This window comes from Callospermophilus lateralis, chromosome 6 (assembly GCF_048772815.1).
Source record: "Callospermophilus lateralis isolate mCalLat2 chromosome 6, mCalLat2.hap1, whole genome shotgun sequence".
NCBI classification, from domain to species: domain Eukaryota; kingdom Metazoa; phylum Chordata; class Mammalia; order Rodentia; family Sciuridae; genus Callospermophilus; species Callospermophilus lateralis.
In genome coordinates, this window is record NC_135310.1 from 103,304,573 (window position 1) to 103,329,377 (window position 24,805).

The 24,805-nt window shown below is 41.1% G+C and overlaps 1 protein-coding gene across 2 annotated transcripts in view; it reads right to left on the reverse strand.

Annotated features, from left to right (window-relative positions):
* Positions 1-1,095: 1,095 nt before the first annotated feature.
* Positions 1,096-24,805, reverse strand: part of Paqr8 (progestin and adipoQ receptor family member 8) — a 49,507-nt gene continuing 25,797 nt past the window's right edge. For both annotated transcript variants that reach the window (XM_076860088.2, XM_076860087.2), the window contains 2 exons: positions 21,832-21,980; positions 1,096-3,135 (listed from right to left, as the gene is read on the reverse strand). In XM_076860088.2, coding sequence (XP_076716203.1) covers positions 2,042-3,106 — 1,065 coding nt within the window. In that variant the 5' untranslated portion in view covers positions 3,107-3,135; positions 21,832-21,980 and the 3' untranslated portion in view covers positions 1,096-2,041. The remainder of the gene's footprint in view (positions 3,136-21,831; positions 21,981-24,805) is intronic.

Sequence of the window (24,805 nt, forward strand, 5' to 3'; positions counted from 1 at the left end):
ATTTCTTTTTCTTCCATTTTTGAAACACTGTAGTCTTTGAATCTTTAATGATGAAAATTTCACTTTCAAGTTCCCAGTTTAAATTGACCTTCTACTTGAAATGTTTGCACAATTCCTCCTTCCCTATTTTCAGTTCAACCTCATTCAGTTTTGCTAACTTTATTTGCTGCGAATCTGACCTCGACAAACAGAAGCTCGTACAAGACATTTAGGTAGCATAAAAGTTGAGATACTTGAGGATGAACAAGAAATTCACTTAGCAAAACATTGTAGCTAACAAGACACATGCTTTCTTGATTTAAAGATTATAGGAAAGCTTGAGTTGGATTTTTTTGGCCAAAACATAGATTCAAAGTCTTTTTATTGATAAATAGTTCTAGCTTTCTTAGGTTTACAATGATTTTTTTTTCTGATTCCAATAACCCAAGATAGGAAATCCCACACGTGCATATATTAAATAAAGTGTTCATACATTTCCATTTATAAGGCACAAAACTCACAAATCTTTCAGAAAAAGGAATAAAAAGTACTCTTTGTTTCTGAAGACAAGAAAATAATCTTGGAGGAAGTTCATCAAACTGGAATTAAAACAAATCACTTCCTTTTTTAGTAAACAAGGGACTTTATACTGATAGGAAATGTAGCCGATGAAGAGAAGGCTTCTCAGCCCTTCCTTTGATGCAGCCTCCTTCACTGGATTAGTGCAGAAGCCAGTCCTCAGAAAGGGCTGCATGGCCAGAACAATAATTGCAAGCACCACCTGTCTCACAGAAGCTGCTGGGCAGCAATGTTCCAAGCAGAGCATTTTGGTTATAGGGTGCCTGATTCCCTTGCTCTTACCCAAGGACCCTTTAGGGACCAACCACAGTGAACACATGTACTGGGAATTGATTATTTTAAGGTTCTGCTTTAAGCTGAGGCAGAACTACCTGCTTGAGGCCCCTGAATTGAGGTGGTTATGTTGGTCCTTCATGAGGCAGAATCTATGTAGAAGGCTGGACTTCAAGTTCCTCTTGAAATAATCAGACCCCCAGAGGAAACTTAGGACCAATTCACCCTACAAAGGGTTCCCCACCCCCACCCCCCAAAAGAGCCATTTTTGTCAATATGTTTTTTAGAATCTTAGAGCAACCCCCAGATCTTCTGGTTTGTAAGGCAGCCCTAATAGCTATGGTAATCCTACAGTTCACAGGTATAAAAGAAGGGTCCCATAACACCAAACAAGCAAGGCTATTCATGCTTGTTGGTTGGGCCTCCTGGAGGCTCTTGGCACTGTACTTTCTAGTACCATTTACATTAGTATTATACAAGAATGAACTTCCTGCATGTCACATGGCTTCAAGCATTTCCTGGAAGTATGACTGCTTCATAGTACTTTGAGTTACCATGCAAAGAGGGGACAGGAGTGAACAGCACTTCAGACAAAAAAAAAAATAGCCAGGCAGACAATTGTCCTGAGAAAGGGTCAGTGGTAGAGTGGATGAGAGAGTAGGGATCAGAAATCAGATGAACTGAGTAATTCATTATTTCTAACAGTTTCACTGAATCATCTTGAAGATTCTGACTTTTCCTCTAGATAATTTGAAACCCAATAAGACAAGGTCTTTAGGTCAATTTATTCAATTACCAAAGACCAGCATAGTAGGATGGTTATTCCAATAGGGTGAGGACAAACCTACTTACTTTCCAGTACTATTTTATTATCCACTCAGTTCTAGGACTTGCCTCTGTAAGCTATAGTCAGAATTTGCTAAATTTTCAGGCATGAAGATAGTTCTCAGTTCAGTGTTTCATCAATCTTACCAAGATCCCTTTCCTTCTAAGGCTATGACCCAGAAGGAAAAGGAATATTCCTTTACTTAACAACAAACTCTTGAATCCTTTGGCTTTTAAATGCTGTAGCCATAGCGTATCCTTGGAAATACATATTAATTTGAAAATCAACCCCTAAAAATAACAAGACAACTTCCATTGTTGTATCAAGTTTTCCCCAAATCACAAGGGCCACGTTCACATCTACATCCTATTCCACCCGAAAGCCTCATGAATCTTTCTTGGTCAGTCTGGCCTTGACTTTGTGTCTCAGAAGGGCTGCGGTGGCAGCACTACAGGCGGCCAAGAAAAAGAAAGAGAGGCAGGCCATGTAGACAGACAAAGGACCATGGCGCTGCTGGAAGATCTCATGTCGCCCCTGGTAGTCCAGAAGGATGGCTTCCAGCTGTGAGAGCGTGCAGATAGACAGAAAGGCATGGAAGATTTGATGCCCATGACCCACGATGTCACAGGAACCCGGGAAATACTTCTCAGGCACCGGGCAGGAGAAGAAGTAGGCGCTGACCAGGAAGAAAAAGATCTGGAGGGTGTGGTACCAGGCTGCCTGCTCCTGGCAGCCAGCCAGGTGGCAGAGTGCCACCCGGTGTGCCACAGGACTGATGTCTAGGATGAAGGCCAGCCCTGCCGGTACCACTTGACAGATCTTCCTCATAACTGGGTAAGGCCTTCGGTAACGATACTTTGCGTAGCAACAGCCAGTACAAGATAACCAGCCGCAGAAGGCAGCTGCTGGCAAGAAGAAAAGCCAGAACCGCTCGTACCAGGCCTGGTCCGAGCTGTAGAAGAAGTGGGCCAAGGCACTGCCATATTGGTAAACACTGACGCCAACATAGTCCACGAAGTAGAAGGTGTAGTGGGACAGCTCGGACTTGGACTGCAGCAGGTGGGCCAGAAGGCTGCATGTGAGGTACGTAATGGAGGACAGGATAAACAGGAGCAGGGGGAGGGAGTGAGGAGAGGCCCACGGCAAGGCCTCGGCCTCCGCAAAGGCCCAGAATCGCAAAAGTACGGCCAGGGCCGCCAGCAGGTGGGTCCAGACGTTGACCACTTCGTTGTGTTTCTGAAAGAGGCTGAAGAAATAGTAACGCCACTCGTGCCCCGTGGGGCGGTAGCCCGTGCGGATGTACGGCTCCCGGAAGAGCTGGGGCACATCCGTTTCCGGGACGGTGCAGGGCATCTTGGGAAGTCCATCCTCCAAGATCTTGGGCAGGCGGCGCAGGTGCTGGCCGCTCACGGACAGGGTGCTCAGGCGCTCCAGGATGGCTGTCGTCATGGTGGTGGCGTCGTGGGGGCCGGGGCAGCCTGAGGAAGAGAGGGAAACCGCCATGAGACACGCGGCAGACAGCGAGGAACTGTGACCAGTCTTAATGGACTCGGCTACCTAGGGCAGGAGAAGCCGGGAACTGCAGCTGGCTTCTCTGGACCTCGTTTTCCTCATCGGTAGAATGATGGAGTTGGAACAAGGTCCCTTTACTGTCCAGTGTTCTGATTCTGTATCTGCTGCATACTACAGGGTGAGGCAGAGACACGTCTTGTCAAACGGGTCTCTTTGCCACCTTAACATTATTTAATAATAAACAAGATTTAATGGTACGTCAGATTATTTTTAAAGACTAGGTTTTCCTGAATGTAATTAAAATGTAATTAGGCTCGAACTACTATAAATATGTTGAAACATAGAACGATAAATATAATCACGATAAAGAGCTGGGCATGGGGGTACACGCCTGTAATCCCAGTGGCTAAGGAGGATGAGGAAGGAGGATCACAAGTTTGAGATCAGCCTCAGCAACTTAGGGAGGCCCTGGGGAATTTAGAGAAACCCTGTCTCAAAAAATAAATAAATAAAAGTGGGCGGGGAGCTGGGGATGTTGCCCAGTGGTTGAGCTCACCTGGGTTCAATCCCTGGTGATTGATTGATAGATAGATAGATAGATAAAAATAAAGGCTAATAAATGCTCCATTTCTTTGGCACCCACCTAATCTTAAATTACCCCACTAATTTCACTGGTAACTTGAAAATCTGAGGTAAGCAATTGTATTAACTTCAAACTAAAGAAAAGCAAATTAGGTTGGGAAAAACCAATGCACATTTTGAGATATTTTAGTGGTTAAAATTAAAACATGGCCTAACATAAAGCCTTAACATAAAGTCTTAATTGCAAATATTGTTCTATTTAATTTACTATTATTATTTTCAGTACTGAGGATTGAACCCAGGGGTATTCTAGCCCTGAGCTATGTCTTCAGCCCTTTTTATTTTTCATTTTGAGACAAAGTCTCACTGAGTTGCCCAAGCTGGCCTCAAATTTGTAATCCTCTTGCCTCAGCATCCCAAGTTATTGGGATTACAGGCCTATGCCACTGTGCCCATCAGAATTGTTCTTTTCAAAAAAGGAGAAAAGCTCTGGAAATGGGGTAGTTTGGGATTTGTCTATCTTGGATAACTAAATTTGAACTTGCAGGCTTCAGAAATGCTTAACTTATTCTTGGAATGTCTATGTGACAGATTAGTCTGATAAGCACAGCAACTATTTTGTAAAATATTTAATAAAATTTACGCAAAATTCCCTGTGAAGTTTCTGGGTAAAGAAGCATACAGTTAACTCTACTTAATAATTCCTAAGCTTGTTTCCTCAATAAAAGTTATATAGTGGGCTGGAGTAATAGCTCAGTGATAGGGTGCTTGCCTAGTACATGTGAGGCACTGGAGTCAATCCTTATTAGCACCATATAAAAATGAATAAATGAAAGTATTGTTTCCATCTACAACTAAAAAAATATTTTTAAAAAGCTGCATACCAATTTATATAAATGGACCCTACCTTCAAAGATCTTCAACAGGAAAAAATATAGAAAGTACTGTAATTTTAGTGAAAAAATGTAATATTCCCACTTATTTACATTGAAGGAGAAAAAATCTAATCAGATAAAAAATGTAGGGCATGATAAAGAAAATGTGGCCAGACATGGTACTACATGCCTGTAATCCCAGCAACTTGAGAGGCTAAGGCAGGAGGATCACAAGTTTGAGGGCAGCCTCAGCAAATTAGTGAGACTCTGTCTCAAAAGAAAATAAAAGAGGCTGGGGATGTGACTTAGTGTTACAGCCCCCCCCGCCACCAGGTTCCACTTCTTAGCACAATCAGTCAATCAATAAAACGTGAAAGAAGTTCAGACCTGGAGTTGAATCTTGATTTTTGCCACTGAGTGATTTTGGGCAAGTTATAGAACTTTTCTCAGCCTTTGTCTTTATATGCAAAGTATGCTTCATAATTTTACATATTATGGGGTAGTAGTGATGGTTAAATGAGGGAGTCTAAAAAAAATGAATTGTTTTGCCTGGCCCAAGACAGGTGCTTAGTAAATGTTAAATACTTTTGCTATTTTTATTAATATGAACTGGGCTCTATGCTAGATACTAGGAATGCTAAGACCAATAAGATAGGTTCCCTACTTTCATGAAGGTCAGAGTCTACTTGGGAGATAGACAAGAAGTGGGACCTTATAGAAAAGTGTAGTTAAGCATTCTATTAGAGAAAAGCCCCAATTCATAGACTAGAAGGTGTGATTGGGGGACAGGTCTCTCCAGGTTACCCTGGAACTGAGTCTTAAAGGAAAAGTCAGAATTTCTGAAAGGATATAAAGAAGGAGATTTCCAAACAAAGAACAAGATTAAAAACTTTTGCCAAGATATGGGCTGGAAAGCCTGGAGATTCTCATGAGACTCTACTAGTGTAGTTCACTATAAGTTACTGGCATCAGAGATCTGAGCTCCAATTTTGACCCCACTGTCAACAAGTCACCTTACTATCTTAAGCTCTCCGTCATCTGTGAAGTAGAGTTAATGAAAGAGAAGCTGCCCTGCAAGGTTGATGCCTGTTAAGTGTTATCAAAATGTTTGGTTCCAAAGTGACACACAAAAAACATTATAACCATCACTAGTGTGTAACACAGGAATGGCTCATGAGTGGAGGGTCTAATGTCTCCTTCATCTTTGTATTTTGGGGTTTTAGCTCCAATAACCCTATATTGAGACATTTTCTAAGTAAGCACCCACTAGACAGTGGTCTCCGACTGGAATTAGGTTATGATCCAAATCTCAACATAGGTCATAGTTCATAATGTCAAGGGGAAAGTACTAAGGATTACAGAGTCAACCAGGAAGCAACCCAGAATATGTAGCCAGATGTGGTACTACATGCCTATAATCCCAGCAGTTTGGGAGGCTAAGGCAGGAGGATCAGAGAGGGAATATGGAAGTTAAAAAGAATGTTCATTGGAATACCTTAATTCAGGCTGGCTGTGGTGGTGCACATATGTAATCCCAGGGATTTGAGAAGCTGAGGTGAGAGGTTCAAGACTAGCCTGGGCAACTTAGTGAGACCCTGTTTCAAAAGATAAAAAGGGCTGGGGATATAGCCCAGTGGTAGAATGCTCTTGGGTTCAATCCCAGTGCCTTCTCCCACAAACCCCAAAATAAATCTAAAAACACCTTGATTCTTTTAAAAATAAGAAGGAAAAGCTTAAAAGTACTTCTACAACTGACTTCAGAGGGAAGAACTGCAGGAATAGGATAACATGGGATAACTTTTCAAGTTGTTCTTTTGCTGTTAGACAACATATTATCTGGGGGAGTTGGGCTTGTTGGAGCTCTGTTCTTTAGATACAAGCTTCTATTATCTCTTGCAAAGCAGAAAACAAAATCAGATGAAAATACCAGTCTGATTTTATGATTGGTAGACAACTGAGGTAAGACATTGGGCATATGAAAATATCAGTCTGATTTTATGATTGGTATGATTCCTTTATAAGAAGGAATCTCTAAAGATATTTTCCAGTAGGCTCTATCTGGATGTCATCTAATATTAAGGATTTTACATTATCTTTGGATACCCAGACCAATCTGCAACAATTCTTCATCTCAAATAATACATAACCACCCAGTTCCTTCTTATATGTATATCCTTAAGGTGTCTAGCCAGGGGCAGGGGTGCTCTAATCCCAGCTACTTAGGAGACTGAGGCAGTTCAAAGCTAGGCTGAGTGATTTAGTGAAACGCTGTCTCAAAAAATAAAACGGGCTGGGAATATAATTCACCGGTAGAAGAAAGCTCCTAAATTCAATTCCTAGTACTGCAATAAATAACTAAAGTAAATAAAACAATGTCTATTAAATGTTGAGAGCCACAGCCGAAGGGGCTCCAGCAAACTTTCAGACTGCCAGCTGATGATTGGCTCACAGCGGCCCCAGCAACACCTAGCTGATTGGCTCCTCTGTGGAGATGCTCATTGAGCTGTTTCCCTGCCCTTTCAGACTACCAGCTGATGATTGGCTCACAGCAGCCCCAGCAACATCTAGCTGATTGGCTCCCCTGCGGTGATGCTCATTGGGCTGTTTCCCTGCCCTTTCAGACCACGGAGCTGCTCATTGGGGGACTTTTTTGGCTCCGCCCATGCGACCCAGCCAATCGGCCTCAAGAGCAGGAGGATTGTGGGAGGAAGAGGTTGTTGAGGTGGGTGGTGTGGGAAGCCGGTGGTGGCAGTTGGGCTCTGAGGGTTTTTTCCTGAGGAGCTGTTTTGTTTATCGTGTGTGGTTCTAAAAATAAAGTTAGTTTCTTTTGACAAGTGGCTCCTGAATTGTGCCCAGACAGACTGCGGCATTTGGTGGCTCGCACGGGGAGCGACTGAGGGTAAGTAAACCGCTCGCCCCTGAGGGCAGGGTGAGAGGATGGGGAGCCATTTTAAGATTCCTCTTTTGTTTTGCTTCATTTTTGTTTTAAGTTGCCTGTCCCTGGAGATGAGTGAGACGGAAGAAAAACCGCTCACTTCTGAGGAAAAACTATTTACGTCTGAGGAACAGATAGGGAGAAAGGACAGATGCACATGTAAGGAGGATAGAAAGGCTATAATGAATTTTTGTTGTTCCATTTTTATTTCATTCTGTCTCGGTTTTGTTTGGCGTCATCTTGTTGGGTTGTATTATAGTAGAAATACGGGATCAGAAACTAGTAAAAAACAAACTGAAAGAGTTTTAAGTAAATTGTTAGAGGAAGAAGGCATCTCAGTAAAATCAAGAGCAGTCAGGGCATACGTTGATACAATGCAAAAATGTAGCCCATGGCTTTTTAAGGAGGAGTTATTAAATATATCACAATGGAACCATCATGGTGAAGATTTAAAAAGAATAGAAAAGAACAGCCCAGGAACTCTGCCAGCTGGCACATTGGCATTGTGGGCGTTGGTATCTGGTTTTCTTAGTCCAAAACCTTCAATTCAGACAAAGGTAGAGGAAGGAGAAGACATATTGATTCAAGTAAATGAGGAGGTCTCTCAAGTTAGTCAGAAAGAGGAAAAGATTCAAGTAAAAGAGAAGGTCTTTCGAGCTAATCAGACAGAGAAAGAAAGTTTAGAGCAGAAAAAGCCATCAGGGGGAAAGTTACAAAAGGAGACTGCTACTAAAACCTTTCTATCACCAGAGGGCTTAAGTGTCCAACCAACAGCACCACCTCTACAGGAGACTGCTACTAACACCTTTCTATCACCAGAGGACGTAAGTGTCCAACTGACAAGGCCACCTTCATATGCTGAGAGGCCCCCAATCCCCGCAGTGGATAGTTCAGATCCTGAGACAGGATCTCAAGTATTAACATGCCCTGTATTTGAGGTAGGAGGGCAGCGAATTTACCATACTTTAAATTTCAAAACAGTGAAGCAGCTAAAAGAGGCTGTAACAACCTATGGTCCTCAAGCACCCTTCACTGTAAGCTTGGTCGAAGCCATTACCAACTTGAACATGACGCCAGCAGATTGGGCTAATATGTGTAAAGCTGTCCTAAATGGAGGACAATACCTGTTATGGAAGGTTGCCAATGAGGAATTTTGCAAGGAGACGGCTAGGCGAAATGCAGCAGCTGGTTATCCTCAGAGAAATCTAGATATGTTGTTAGGAAAGGGACCTTATGAGGATCAGCAGCAACAAATTGCATATGATCCTGGTGTATATTTACAAATTGCTGTAGATGCAGTTAAGGCATGGAAGACTTTACAAGGACATGGAGGTTTACAAGGTCAATTATCTAAGATAATACAAGGAACTAATGAATCTTATGCTGAATTTGTAGATAGGCTTATTCAAAGAGCTACCAGAGTTTTTGGGAATACAGAACAAGCAATGCCATTAATAAAACAACTGGCTTATGACCAAGCGAATCGTTGGTGCAGAGATATCATTAGACCATGGAAACATGAAGATTTAAACACATATATTAAATTATGTAGAGACATTAATGAACAAGAGCAAGTCATGGCAGCTGCAGTAAAACAGGCTTTAGATGCCAGAGACATTAATGAACAAGGGAAAATTGTGGCAGCTGCAGTAAAACAGGCTTTAGATGCCAGAGACATTAATGAACAAGGGCAAATTGTGGCAGCTGCAGTAAAACAGGCTTTAGATTCCAGGCCAAGAACATGCTACAATTGTGAACAAACAGGACATTTTAAAAGGAATTGCCCCATAGGAGGAGGGTTTAACAAAACTAGGTATCAAAGGAGTAGAATACCGGGTATTTGCCCACGATGCCGTAGAGGGAGACATTGGGCTAATGAATGCCGTTCTCAAACCACCATAGAGGGTACTCCATTATCAAAAAACGAACAAGGACCAAGTGTTTATCCACGATATCGTGGAGAAAGGCATTGGGCTCCATTGCCAAAAAATGGACAGGTGGGCCCAATGCTCCGGGGCCCAAAACCACAAATATACGGAGCACTGGAGGAACCCAGCGACCCTATCAGGGTAGTGCCCAGGACACGTTGTCCATCAGATCCCTCATCAGACAAACCAGAGGGAGCGCAGGGTTGGACATCTGCGCCTCTGCCAGATCAGTACTAACTCCGGAGATGGGAGTTCAAATCATTCCCACAGGGGTGAAAGGACCTCTTCCCAAAGGAACAGTAGGCTTATTATTGGGACGCAGCTCTTCTACTCTAAAAGGACTTATGATAAGTCCTGGGGTAATTGATCCCGATTATGAAGGTGAAATAAAAATTATAGCCAGTTCTCCAAATGGTATATCAGTAATTTCACCAGGAGATAGAATAGCACAGTTACTAATAATACCAAGCCTACATGATAAATTTTCCAGTCGTGCTATAGAAAGAGGTTCCAAGGGATTAGGCTCCACAGGTGTAGATTGGGCTATGCTGTCTTTAAATTTAGATTCTCGCCCCATGCTAAAACTAAATATTCAAGGACATGAATTTAATGGGCTACTGGATACAGGTGCAGACCTTAGCATCATCTCTCTTCAAGAATGGCCAAAACATTGGCCATTACAACAAGCCACTCAAACGCTTCGAGGCCTAGGAGTGGCGACTAATCCCCATAGAAGTGCAATGGTATTAGATTGGAAGGATCCTGAAGGATGTGAAGGAACCATACAGCCATATGTATTGGATCATCTTCCTATAAATTTATGGGGACGAGATGTCCTAGATCAATTAGGTTTGACATTAACAAATAACATCAACCAAAGTGCACCCACTATTATGACTAGACAAGGTTTTAGGAAAGGAAAAAGATTAGGAAAACAAGAACAAGGTATAGCAGCACCAATACAAATAGATCAAGGAACAGACAGACATGGGTTGGATTTTCAGAAAGGGCCACTGAGACAATAAAAATTACTTGGAAATCAGAAAGACCAGTATGGGTTCCTCAGTGGCCCCTGACTAAAGAAAAGATACTAGCAGCCCATGATCTGGTCAAACAACAATTAGCAGAAGGACATATACAACCTTCTGTATCTCCCCATAATACTCCCATTTTTGTCATCAAAAAGAAATCTGGTAAATGGAGATTATTGCAAGATTTAAGAGCCATTAATAATGAGATGGTTATTATGGGACCTGCTCAATCGGGGATTCCTCAATTGTCTGCTTTGCCAAAAACTTGGTATGTTTTAGTTATAGATATTAAAGATTGTTTTTTTTCAATTCCAATTCATCCTGAGGATAGTCCACGTTTTGCATTTACTATCCCTGCACTGAATCATGAAGGTCCTGATCAGAGATATGAATGGAAAGTACTCCCTCAAGGGATGGCTAACAGCCCAACTATGTGTCAAATTTATGTTAACAAAGCAATCCAGCCACTTAGAAATCAAAATCCTGAACTACAAATATTTCACTATATGGATGATGTATTATTAGCACACAAAGCTAAAAACACATTGCTAGACTGTTATGCCACACTTACAAACTTATTAAAAAATTATAATCTAGAGATAGCAATAGATAAAGTACAATTAAATTTTCCAATTAATTATTTAGGAGTTCTATTATCCTCAACCATGGTCCGTCCACCAAAAATTCAAATACGAGTAGATCAACTCAAATCACTTAATGACTTTCAAAAGTTATTAGGAGACATAAATTGGATAAGGCCTTATCTAGGTATACCAACAGGAGAGTTGGGACCTTTATTTGATATCCTAAAAGGTCCATCAGATCCAAATTCACCCCGAATGTTAACGCCTGAAGCAAGAAAGGCATTAAAAATCATTGAAACATATATGGAAAATATGCATTTGGATAGAATTGATATAAGTTTGCCTTTATTATTTATTGTACTACCAACAAAAAATATTCCTACAGGAGTATTTTGGCAAGAAGGCCCATTATTATGGATACATTTATCTTATTCTCCTAACACTATTCTTACTAGGTATCCTGAGGCTGTAGGACAATTAATACTCAAAGGAATAAAAGCAGCAAAGGGAGTGTTTGGAATTTCTCCCAATAAAATTATTACTCCATATACTATGAATCAAATTGATGAGTTAGCTAATGAGTTAAATACTTGGGCAATAATCATGTGCAAATCTAATGTTTCATTTGATAACCACTTACCATCTAATCCTTTATTGTCTTTTTGGTCATCGCATCCTGTAATTTTTCCAAAAATGACAAGAAAAACACCTATCGGGAATGCTCCAAATATATTCACTGATGGATCAAATAATGGTACAGCAGCAATAGTTACACCTGATCAAACTTTTACATTTTTAGTACCCAAACAATCAGCTCAAAAGGTAGAGCTTAAGGCAGTATTACAGGCTTTTGTGATGTTTAAAAATTCTGTATTTAATTTATTTTCCGATAGTCAGTATATAGTTAATGCTACAGTATCCCTTGAAGATGCTGGTAGGATTTCCCCTTCCTCTACTATTTTCTTTTTGCTTTCCACTATACAAAGTCTAATCTGGGACAGAAAAGATCCATTCTTTATAGGACATATCAGGGCACATACAGGATTGCCTGGAGCCCTTAGTTTGGGCAATGATTTAGCAGATAAAACTACACATGACATACATATTTTCTCTACACTAGAAGAAGCTATACATTTTCATAAAAAGTTCCATGTCAATGCTAATACTTTACAAAAGCGTTTTAAAATAACTAAGGAACAAGCTAGACAAATAATAAAACAATGTCAAAATTGTGTGACCTTTTTACCACAAGTTAATCTTGGAGTCAATCCTAAAGGATTGATACCTAACCATATTTGGCAGATGGACGTCACACACTTGCCAGAATTTGGAAAATTAAAATATTTGCATGTTACAGTTGATACTTCTTCTGGATTTTTGATGGGCTCCCTTCATGCCGGAGAAAAAACTAAAGATGTTATAGCTCATTGCTTACAAAATTTTGCCACTGTGGGCGTTCCAAAACAGTTAAAAACAGATAATGCCCCTGGTTATACTTCTACCTCTTTTAAACAATTTTGCTCATCATTTGGCATTACTCATATAACAGGAATCCCATACAATCCACAGGGACAAGGCATAGTTGAAAGAGCTCATCAAACTATTAAAATGTACTTATTAAAGCAAAAAGAAGGAATTGGGAAGGGGTATATATTCCCCAAAGATAAACTTAAAATAACCCTTTTTACTCTAAACTTTTTAAATTTGGATTCATCAGGGCTTAGTGCTGCGGAAAGGCATATGTGTCCAAAAAATGTATATAAGCCCAAGGTACTTTGGAAGGATATTCTAACAGGACAATGGAAAGGTCCTGACCCAGTAATTGTCTGGAGTCGGGGATCTGTTTGTGTGTTTCCACAGGGAGAACAGCAGCCTATTTGGATTCCAGAGAGATTAACTAAGGTCCTGACCCAGTGATTGCCTGGAATCGGGGGTCTATTTATGTGTTTCCACAGGAAGAACAGCAGCTGATTTGGATTCCAGACAGATTAACTAAAGCGATTTCTACAGACCAAAAAGAAGATGTGATATCCAGAACTCCAGTTTGGTTATTCTTACATCTGCGACAGAACCAGAATGCTTTTTTCAATATCTATTTTATTATTGCCCTTTCCCATATTTTTTTTTTTTGAGCTCATACAGACCTAGGTTAATGTTTTGCTGATCAGTCCTATTTTTTGACTATAGAGTTTTTAAACATTGCAATGAAGATTTCACCTGTAAAAATTTATAAGGCCTTTACTATTATGTTATGTGTCGTATGTATTATGTGTGCACACTTGTGTTTTGTGTTTGAATGTACGTATGTCCATATGTCATATATGATGAGCACTCATGAAAATATGGATCCAAATAATTTTTTTTTTATTCACGTGATTTAAATGGTTTAATTTAAATTGGGTAAACAGCTGTTGAAGATTGTTTTAAAATGTGAACAAAAAAGGAGGTTAACAGATCTGTTTGTTTACTTTCACCTTTCCTTTTCATTATATTTAATAATTCTCTTAAAGACAATGTAAATTGTTAAGAAAATTGTTTTCTTTTAGTGCTTTCTGGAATGTTACATAATTTTTTCTTTAGCCATTATTGCCAGAATTCCTATCTTCAGTGAAGACAATGTAAATTGTTAAGAAAATTGTTTTCTTTTAGTGCCTTCTGGAATGTTATATAATGTTATATAATTTTTCTTTAGCTATTATTGCCAGAATTCCTATCTTCATCCCACTGCATGAAGACAAAGATAAAACCAATCTACAGCTTCTGCAATAGCCATCACTGAATTGCTTGCAGAACTTGCCTGGACTATGTATCACTTATATGCATTGTGAACTCACTTGTATGCATTGTGAACTATCTGTTGGTGCAGCAACTTCTGGTAGTGTTGCGGTATTTATGCTGATGGTGTCATCGGTGGTACAATTTTTCCAAAAGGAGCCATCAGCTGGCTTGGTGTATCTCCCTCCCTTCTGTTTGTCATGATCGTTCAGCTAAAATTTGGGGGCCAACAGAGGTGAGGCAAAGAACCTCACCCCCCCGCTGGTACGAAGACCTCTACACGGGTGTGGCTGTATACTGGACTGGTAGTCAATGACGGGTAAGATCCAATTACTATGGTACCAACCTAAGACAGGAGGCTGACGCCTTGAGGTCAGCTCATCCAATAACGGGTAAGGACCATATGTACTATTGGACAACCTAAGGCAGACACGGTCCCTAAGCCACATGCTTCTTGTTTAAACAGAGAGGGGGAGATGTTGAGAGCCACCATCGAAGGGGCTCCAGCAAACTTTCAGACTGCCAGCTGATGATTTGGCTCACAGCAGCCCCAGAAATATCTAGCAACATCTAGCTGATTGGCTCCTCTGCGGTGATGCTCATTGGGCTGTTTCCCTGCCCTTTCAGACCACGGAGCTGCTCATTGGGGGACTTTTTTGGCTCCGCCCATGCGACCCAGCCAATCGGCCTCAAGAGCAGGAGGATGGTGGGAGGAAGAGGTTGTTGGGGTGTGTGGCTTGTGGGAAGCCGGTGGTGGCAGTTGGGCTCTGAGGGTTTTTTCCTGAGGAGCTGTTTTGTTTATCTTGTGTGGTTCTAAAAATAAAGTTAGTTTCTTTTGACAAGTGGCTCCTGAATTGTGCCCAGCCAGACTGCGGCATTGAATTGTGCCCAGCCAGACTGCGGCATTCAAACTTTCAGACTGCCAGCTGATGATTGGCTCACAGCGGCCCCAGCAACACCTAGCTGATTGGCTCCTCTGTGGAGATGCTCATTGAGCTGTTTCCCTGCCCTTTCAGACTACCAGCTGATGATTGGCTCACAGCAGCCCCAGCAACATCTAGCTGATTGGCTCCCCTGCGGTGATGCTCATTGGGCTGTTTCCCTGCCCTTTCAGACCACGGAGCTGCTCATTGGGGGACTTTTTTGGCTCCGCCCATGCGACCCAGCCAATCGGCCTCAAGAGCAGGAGGATTGTGGGAGCAAGAGGTTGTTGGGGTGGGTGGTGTGGGAAGCCGGTGGTGGCAGTTGGGCTCTGAGGGTTTTTTCCTGAGGAGCTGTTTTGTTTATCTTGTGTGGTTCTAAAAATAAAGTTAGTTTCTTTTGACAAGTGGCTCCTGAATTGTGCCCAGACAGACTGCGGCAATTAAACAGTAGGTTTTTACAAACCTGATGATTCAACTGAATTGTTTGTTTGTTTGTTTGTTTGCAGTATGGGGTATTGAACCCAGGTGTGCTACATCCCTAGTCCTTTTTATTTTGAAACATTGCCTCACTAAAATGCCAAGCCTGGCCTCAGACTTGGTGATTCTCCTGCCTCAGCTTTCCAAGTAGCTTGGATTTCAGGTGTGTGTCACCACATCTGGCTCAACAGAATTTATAAAGTTTCAGTTTTTGATTATTTAATGGGTGGAATGGAGCATAAGTCAATTGTAGCAACTAACTGGTCCCATCTATTCTGATAGAGGAAGGACAAAATGTGATGTTGCTGTATTGTTGAACTCCAGAAGACCAGGCCTGTTTAACTGTGACCATGGCAGTCCTTTAGTTCTCACATTACCTCCCTTATAACTTTATGTTGATTAGTCTTGTGACTTTATGTTGGTAAGTCTTTTTTCAGAAATTTATTTCTACTTCACTTTTCATGGAAAATAAACTAAGGAGAGGTCTATACTAAGAAGCAGAGAGATGTAAGACCAAAAGGATATTAACTTTAGTACAAAGGAAAAGGAACACCGAAGAAAAAGTTGGCAGAACCAATTGCGAATGAGATCTTTAAAATGCACACCAGTCTTTGAGTTTCCATAGGTATTAATGCCTCTGGCTTAATACTCCTCTGGATTAATACATGCCCTGGATTGTGTAAACCTGATACTCACAGAGGGACCAGGTAGTCCAGGGACACAACCACCATGGCCTTCAACTCAGAATGTAATTCCTAATCTCATTCAGCAATGAGGGGGGTAACAAAGAAGTAAGTACTCTTATCTGTGGGTAGAAAGGATTTAAATTTCTCTTGGAATGTTCAGGGTCATGAAAAATTCTAAACATTTTTGCAGTACTGGGGATTGAACTCAAGGTGCTCTACCACTGATCTATATCCCCCGCCCATTTTGAGAACAGGGTTGCCCAGTCTGGCCTCAAACTTACAATCTCCTTCAGTAGAAGGGAGAACGTGGCCATCTAGAGAGCAAGGCTTTAAGAGTAAAGGAAGGGATATATATTCTTTTTTTACCCCCTTAGCAACTACCTCCTCCTCTGACATGAAATGCTCCTTTTGTCTGAGAACAACCAATACAACCACAGTAATGGAAATGGTTATAAATCTTGTGTCATCATAAACTACAGACCACTGTCTAGTGGGTTCTTGCTTTCAGCACCCCGTGTCCTTAGATAGACCTCACTTTCACCAAGCCAGAGTGGGCAGCACTTCCAGAAAGAAGCTTCAAAAGACCAACTGTAAAGTTTGAGCTTATTTTGGAGGAAACACATGTCAGCATCATAGTGTTGTTCAGGCACACACCTTCATGCCTTCCTAGGTGGCTTCTCTGAGTGAGGATTCCCTCATTCCTGGCCTCTGTCCCATGTAATCCTACCTAAGCTGCTGTGGTTATCAGCTGACCAAGAGGCAACCTCAGATCCGTCTACCTTGCACAGGATTCATACCAACTCCTGGACATCTGAAATTCAAATCTTCATTAAGAATCCTCCTGAACTAGCCAGGCATGGTGGCACACTACTGTAATCCCAGCAGCTTGGGAGGCTGAAACAGAAGGATCTCAGGTTTAAAGCCAGCCTCAGCAGCTTAGCAAGGCCCTAAGCAACTTGGTGAGACCCTGTCTCAAAATAAAAAAATAAAAATAGGTTGGGGATGTGGCTCAGTGATTAAACAACCTGGGTTTAATCCTTGGAACAAACAAAAAAAAAATCCTGAATCCAACTACTTGGGAGGCTGAAGCAGGAGGGATCACAGTTTGAGGACAGCCTGGGAAATTTAATGAGACCCTGTCCTAAAATAAAAAATATAAAGGGCCTGGGATGTAGTTCAGTGGTAGAGTTCCCCTGGCTTCAATCCCTAATACCACAAAAAGAAAAAAAAGAAAAAAAAAAAAAAGAATCCTCATGACCTGGACAAGTCAAAAGGCAAATTGATCATTTTGATCAACCAGAAAGCTTTTTCAGAGTAAGGATTATCTGTTCAACACTATTCCAGGGTACAGAGACGACAGAAGAAGATGACTTCTTATTTAAAGAAGCTTATAAGAAGAGTCAGACTTCATGAAATGGAACATAATCAAGTGTAAATGAGATAGGAATTTAGGGATACAGAAAAAGATACACTGAGTCTCAAAAGAGAAAGTCCTGTGAGTCACTGAATATGCCCATGAACCTTGAAATGCAAAATAAGCAATTCCTGAGCAACCTACCATATCTTTGGCCCATGTTCTTGCCTGAAAAAAAGTAACATAATTTGAGAGAGAGACACAAGTGCAGGAAAACTGGCATGAAATTGCATAACTCTGCCCTTCACCTCTTAGCTACTTTCCCTCTATGTGTAGTAAAACCCCAGACCAAGGGGTTGCTGTCTCCCTCTGGAGATGGCCTGCATCTTCTCTTGGATGTGTATTCCTTGCTTTACCCCACATTCTCCTTGAATGTGTATCTGCTTTCCTAAATATATCTGTCTGTGTCACTGGCTTGTGCTGAAATGCTTTTCTGTCATGTACCAAGGACCCCATTTATTCTGAGACAAGGTCCCCCTCTCCAGGAACTCCTCCAGTGACACAAAGTAAAATTATACAGATCTGTATAGAGCAGAACTGGAGCACATGCAGGCAGCCATGGGCAAAATGGACTTGTGATAGATCTGGATAGATGAACAGAACTGAGACAAGGATGAGGCATCCCAAGAAAGGAGCAAAATACAAGCATAAGAATGTTGTCGCTTCTTGTTGGTCTGTGAGTAAAGGGGTGCTGGGGAGTAATAAGGGAGTGGGGTAAGGGCAGTGGCATTAGTGAAAGCTTAGGTTTGATGAAACCTTTGAAAAGGTTTGAAACAAGCTTTTAGCTTGTTTGAGTGATTATCTCTCCTGAGCTCTGCAGAACTCCCATTGCTAACTAGTTCCTCCTCTCTTGGATTAAGTGACACTACCTCTCTGCCTTGCCTCTATTCTCTTATTCCACCATCTCTGACAGCTCTCTTCCCAAAGATCCACCCTTCTTAGTGTCTGTACTATGCCTTTCACTCAAGTACTTTTCCCAGGCCCTTAGCTTCAGTTGGAACCTGTACCAGCTGATTCCCAAATATGCCTCCAGCCAGATCTTTCCTGAGGGTTGGATTCAAATATCTAACCATTCTTCAGGTATATAACTGAATGTCCACAGGTACTTCAAACTCACCATCAAATATCTCCATCAGTTCAGGACTGATCCTGCCCCTACTTCTAACAAACATCTAGAGCTGCTGATCTTATCTCTGGAATCCATTTTCTTTTTCCATTTCTACTGTTTTCCCTTAATTCACTCAAAATTAATTTAAGTTGCTGATAACAACCAATTACCATAAATGCCCTTTCTTCCTTGCATAATGGCTTCCCCCACACACACAACGACACCCTCACTTCATTTTTTCCCTCATTTTCCAGCCACTTCAGGGTGATAGGATAAAAAATGGAAATATGATCATAACTTCCTCTTCAAAACTTAAGAACTCACCATTATATGTTTGTAATATAAATACTAAGCCCTTGCCATGCAAACAGGCCTTTTCTCTGTGACCTCTCTATTCCAGTCTCCTCTTTGAGTCCACTTCCCCATTCAATTTCTATGGCCTAAGGCCTGGATCATTACACTGGGAATTCTTCCAAAGTGTTCTCACTCTCTGTCTCCTAAGCACCCAAACCAGTACCCCTTAGACTCGCAACCCCAGCCCATCTTCAACACTCTGCCCAGGATCCAGCTCTGCTGGGAAGCCTTTCCTAGACTAGGTTGGATCTATTCCCAGCTCCCATAGGACTAGGCTTTGCCTCCCTCTACTTGCTTTTGTCCTGGAGCCATGATCATTGATATACTCCACTCCTCCATTAGCCACCCGGGTTACCATGTTTAAAATAGCATCTTGAATATAGAAGACACTTCATAATTATTTACTGAATAAAGGTTGAAGAAAAAATAAATTATGGATTGGTAGAAAGTCTGGCTGTTAATACTTGCTCTACTCAGCTGTTGGCTATGCCTAAAACATTCAATTAGTCTGTGTCTTTATCCTCTTTAAAAAGGGTAGGTGAGTCAGGTGTAGAGGCACATACCTCTAATCCCAGAGATTTAGGTGACTGAAGCAGGAGAATCACAAGATTGAGGCCAGCCTGGGCAATTTAGTGAGACTCTGTCTCAAAGTAAAATCATTTTTTAAAAGGTGGGGATATAGCTTAATGGCAGATTGTCCCTGGGTTCAATCCCCAGTGCCACACACAAGCACACACACACACACACACACACACACACACACACACACACAGTGTCTGGTCGAACATGTCTTTTTTCTTGTCATTCTTTAAACAAAACAGTATAATATTTACATAGCATTTACAATGTATTAAAGTACACAGGAGGATGTGCATAGATTATGCAAATACTATGTCATTTCATATAAGGGGCCAGAGCATCCTCAGATCCTGGTATCCCTGGGCAGTGGGGGCACAGAACCGATCTCCCACAGATACTGAGGGCCAACTATATATATTTTCTGCCTTATAATTGATTTTAGTGCAATTTTTGAAAATTAAACAGGAATGTAGGGCTGGAGTTATAGCTCAGTGATAAAGCACTTGCCTAGCACATGTGAGTCACTAGGTTCAATCCTCAGCACCACATTAAAATAAATAAATAGAATAAGGTATTGTGTCCATCTACAACTAAAAATATTTTTAAAAAAAGAATGTAAAATTTTGTGCTTCCTCACAATCCTCACAATCCTCACAATCCTTCTCCCCGAACTACCTTTGTGTGTGTGTGTTTGGGATGCTAGGAATTGGTGCTCATGCTAAGTATGCATTCTACCACTGAGCTATACCTTTAGCCCAAGATTTTTAATTAGGCTCAAAATGGAATTGAAATTAAAATTTCTATTTATTGAGTATGGTATGCCTTGAATTCAGTTAATATTTATAAAAAGTTACAAAATCATGCCTTGGACTATGTAGGGGTTCAATCTTAAAGCTTTGCCTTATAACTTAGAAGCCCCTTTCAAAATATTTTTTAAAGATTTAAAGATAATTTAGGAAAACCAGAGAAAAGTAAGGTAGATGCATTATTCATGGTAATAATTTAATATTTTAGCTAAAAATTGTTCATTTAAATGTTTTTTTTAGAAAGAAATCACAGGGCTGGGTTTGTGGCTTAGTGGCATAGTGCTTGCGTAGCATGAGTGAAGCATTGAATTTAATCCTTAGCATTTCAAAAATAAATATTTTTTTAAAAAAGAAAATCACAGACAAGAATGGTGGGGCATCCTGTAATCTCAGCTACTCAGGAGGCTGAGGCAAGAAGATCACAAGTTCGAGGCCAGCCTTAGCAATTTAGCAAGACCCTGTTGAAATTTTTTAAAAGGCCTTGGAGATGTAGCCTAGTGTCAGAGCACTTGCCTAGCATGGGGTCCTGGCTTCATACAATCCTCAACACTGGAAGAAGAAAAAAAAAAAAAAACAAGAAAATGTTTTGTTTACCTAGTTTAAACTGAAAACTACCAATAATACATTTCATTTTCAGTAACATTCAATAAAACAATGAAATTATATGTTTCTGATGACTGTTGTGACTTCCTCCTCCCTTTTTAGTAAAAAGTACATGGAGGAAGGATAGAAGGAATAAAGATCAGTAGAAAGGAGTTAAAAGGGAAGGAAGGAGACTGTAGCTGTAAATCTAAAAGCCCCATCATCAGACCTTCTCCCCAGACCTGTTTTTTCCTCCTGATCTGTCACTCCCAAATTTCTAAGAAATCTACAAATTTTAGTGACTATAAATTCACTTTTCTATGAAAATTGTCTTATTTCCCCCACAGTACTGAGGGTTAAACTCAGGAGTGTTCTGCCACTGTAATAATACCCCCCAACCCTTTTTGTTTTTTATTGGGAGACAGGGTCTGGCTAAGTTGCTGGGGCTGGCCTCAAACTTGTGATATTTCTTTCTGAGCCTCCTGAGTAGTTGCAATTAGAGATATGTGCCACCATGCCTGGTGAAAATTGCCTCACTTTGATTAAAGCTTTAATGTACTGTTAGCCTACACAGTGGATTTTCAAATTAGATAAAGCAAAGGGAGATGTATTTTAAAACTACAGTATAGGCACATTCCAAATATTACCTAGATAAAAAAGACAATGTCAATCTTGGAAGATTAACCACCAGAAATATCTTGTGGTCCACAATCAAAGAGCTGAGTTCATCAAGCTGGCATGGTTCCCACATACCTTCCCATGCTGCCCTTCATAAAGTGTTGTTTAAAAGAAGAGCCTGAGACTCAAAAGCACTTCTCACTCTCAAGAGAGCTCACACGGGAGCTGAGGTTGTGGCTCAGGGGCAGAGTGCCTGCCTAGCACATATGAAGCACTGAGTTTGATCCTCAGAACTACATAAATAAATAAAATAAAGGGATCCATCTATAACTAAAAAGATATATTTAAAAATATTTAACAAAAAAGAACACACACACATGCTGCCCTGAGTATGTGTATCTTTACCTTTCACTTTTAATAAGGCTCTTTCCTCTTTGCTAAAACTTGATGTGTCCTTAACTTCTGCAATGTGTCGTGAGTTCCAAGTAAATGTTTCCTCTGCCTCTGGAAAGATCTCCTTGAAGCCCCTTATGGTGACAATATGTTCACATGCCCTGAGGAGATAAGAGAAAAAGAAATTCAGTTTCTTCCACATATACTCACAACCCATCACTCTCTGATCCCAAAATGCAAAGGGAATTTTTTCCCCACCAGTAAGCCAGCAATTTTGCTTTGGACACCAGCTGGGCATACTCTAATCCAATTTAGTTCTGACAGATAGTATCAGATCTCCCAGATAGAAGGCTTAGTCCCACAGGACTTCCCTTGATTCAAATACTAGTCCTAAATCCTGGCCTCTGAAACTTCTGACCAACCAGTTTTGCATTGGGTTTCCAATGACCATCTCTCACCTCAGGCTCATTTAATTTGCTACAGAGGCTCACAGAACTCACTGAAATACTTATGTTTACTGGTTTATTATAAAGGAAAATTTAATGATTTAATTTAAATGATATAAATAAATAGCAAGTTGAAGAAATACACAGGGTGAAGTCTGGAGAGGTCCCCATGGAGTTAGAGTGTGCCATCTTCCCAGCACATGGATGAGTTCTTACTTACTCTCCTGTAAGCCGCCACATGCTTAGTTGTTCCAAAGCTTGGAACTTTGTCCACTTGGGTTTTTAAGGAGAGCTCATTGCCTAGGTATAAAGCATGGGACAACTGTGTAGAAATGTAATTGGTCAAAAAGACAGGACCTGTGCTAATAGGCTGAGTACGGAAACCCAGCATGGCCTGTCTGTTCAGATTCATCTTGGCCTCTCTATGTTGCATTCCTTCTCCAGTGTGTGGGAGGTAGGACTCCTTCTGCAATGGCGATCTTATGATGTAATATCAGAGAATTCATTTTATAGAAGAAAAGGCGAGGGAAAATTAGATTCTAATTTTAATTTCTATGATCTGCCTTGGGGAAGAGACATTCTGATTTCAATGGCCTGCCTTGGAGAGGGAAAGGAGCAGGTGAAATCAGGTTAGAGAGAAAGCCTTTGGTTTGGGGGAAACCTGCTTCTGAAGCTGAAAGTGCCTCCCCCACACACACACATTATAACAAAGCTGCTTCAGGAACCAAAGCCAAAAGGCAAAAATCTTCAAATTTATTGTTGTAGTCATTTAGGAAATAAAGACAATGGAGGTATAAGCCAGGAACTATGGACAAAAACCAAAATAGACATTTTTCATAATATCACATGCCCATAAATAACCATTTAAGTTTCAGAGAAAAACTGTATAAATGAGCAGAATAGCACCTGGGTGTCTTCCAATCAGCTGTGGGACAGACATAAACAGATATAACAGGTGTGCCCACTGCCCTTATTGCTCCTCACCCTACTCCACTGCTGGGCTCCTTCTCAGTGAGGGCTCCAGGGTGGCATAGCCAATGTCCACATTTGAAGGTTTATCATCTCTCACACGAACCTCTGTAGAATATAGGCCTTTCTGGTTCCTACCTGCTTATATCAACAGTCCCTGAATTGGGTTGCACTCAGCCACTGTGTTTTTTGTTCTAGTTATTCTACCATCCTCTTAGGCCTTGTTTCTGTACATGCCTGGAATGCCCACTCCTGATGACTGCTGACCAACTCATTTTCATTCTTCTTTTCCCAGCTCAAACAGCCCCTGAAAAGCCTTCCCCTTAGGTGTTTCTATGTCTTACTTCCATGGCACTCATAGTCCTCCATTATGTCACTTTCCTTACCATAAACCTACAGTGTCATGGTTTTCGTCATGTCTCTCAACCCACTAAGCTATGAGATTCTTAAGGGCTGGGAGTCTTTATATTATTTAAGTAGCACACAGAAGAGATTCCAATAAATTGTAATTGAATAATTGAATGAATGAATGAAATAAGAAATTTGAGAATAATAATAGTAAACACTTATATGGTGTTTATCAATTGCCAGATAGTGTTTTAGGTACTTTGTATTACCTCATTTAAGATTCCCAACATATCACCTGGTACCAGTAATATTAGGAATAGAGGACAGAAAGATTCAGAAACTTGCCCAAAGCTACACAGTACAGGCATATTCAGAATGTAAACCTAAGCAGTTGGCCTAGAGTATGGGCTCTTAATCACTATGCCCTCAAAAAAATACACTTTTTAAGACGAAACCTCAGCGGGGCAAGGTAGCATACACGTGTAATCCCAGCAGCTCTGGAGGCTGAGGCAAGAGGATTATAAATTCAAAGCCAGCCTCAGTAAAAGCAAGGTGCTAAGCAACTCAGTGAGACCCTGTCTCTGAATAAAATACCAAATAGGACTGGGGATTGGTTCATGGTTGAGTGCCCCTGAGTTCAGTCTCTGGTACCTCACCACCACCAAAAAAAAAAAAAAGACTAAACCTCAGTAATTTTTGATGATATGCAATGTCAGATATACTGCTGTGCTTTATTAACAAAGATCTTTTGCAGTTTCCCTCACAAAAACAATCGTTACTATCAAAAGCCATTCATGGCTGTGTGTGAGCTATGCGTATTTGAGTACATGAGGGGACTAGACTGACACTGCTGCTCTGACTGGGCTGTGGGATGTATGTGTGCTTTTTGCTCACTCTGCCTGTGATCACCACCCAGCACCTGATATGGGTGTGACTTTCCAAGATGTCAGTCAAACTGCTGATCAAGACATCACCAGACAAGACTCAACCCTCCGAAACCTGACCCCTTGCCTTGTTTGGGTAGAATATTATATGAATGGCTTCTCCCCAATAAATAGGAGGGTCTCAGGTGAGCTCTCTCTCCTTTGCCTGCCTCTCTTGCCTCCTTTGTGGGAGCTGAGGTGGAGGAGCTGTCACTGAACCCCCCAAAAGATATTTTCTGCCTCTGTGTGGTTATTTAGTAGCCAGCCCAATTCACCTGGAGTGACCCTGACTGATTCAGT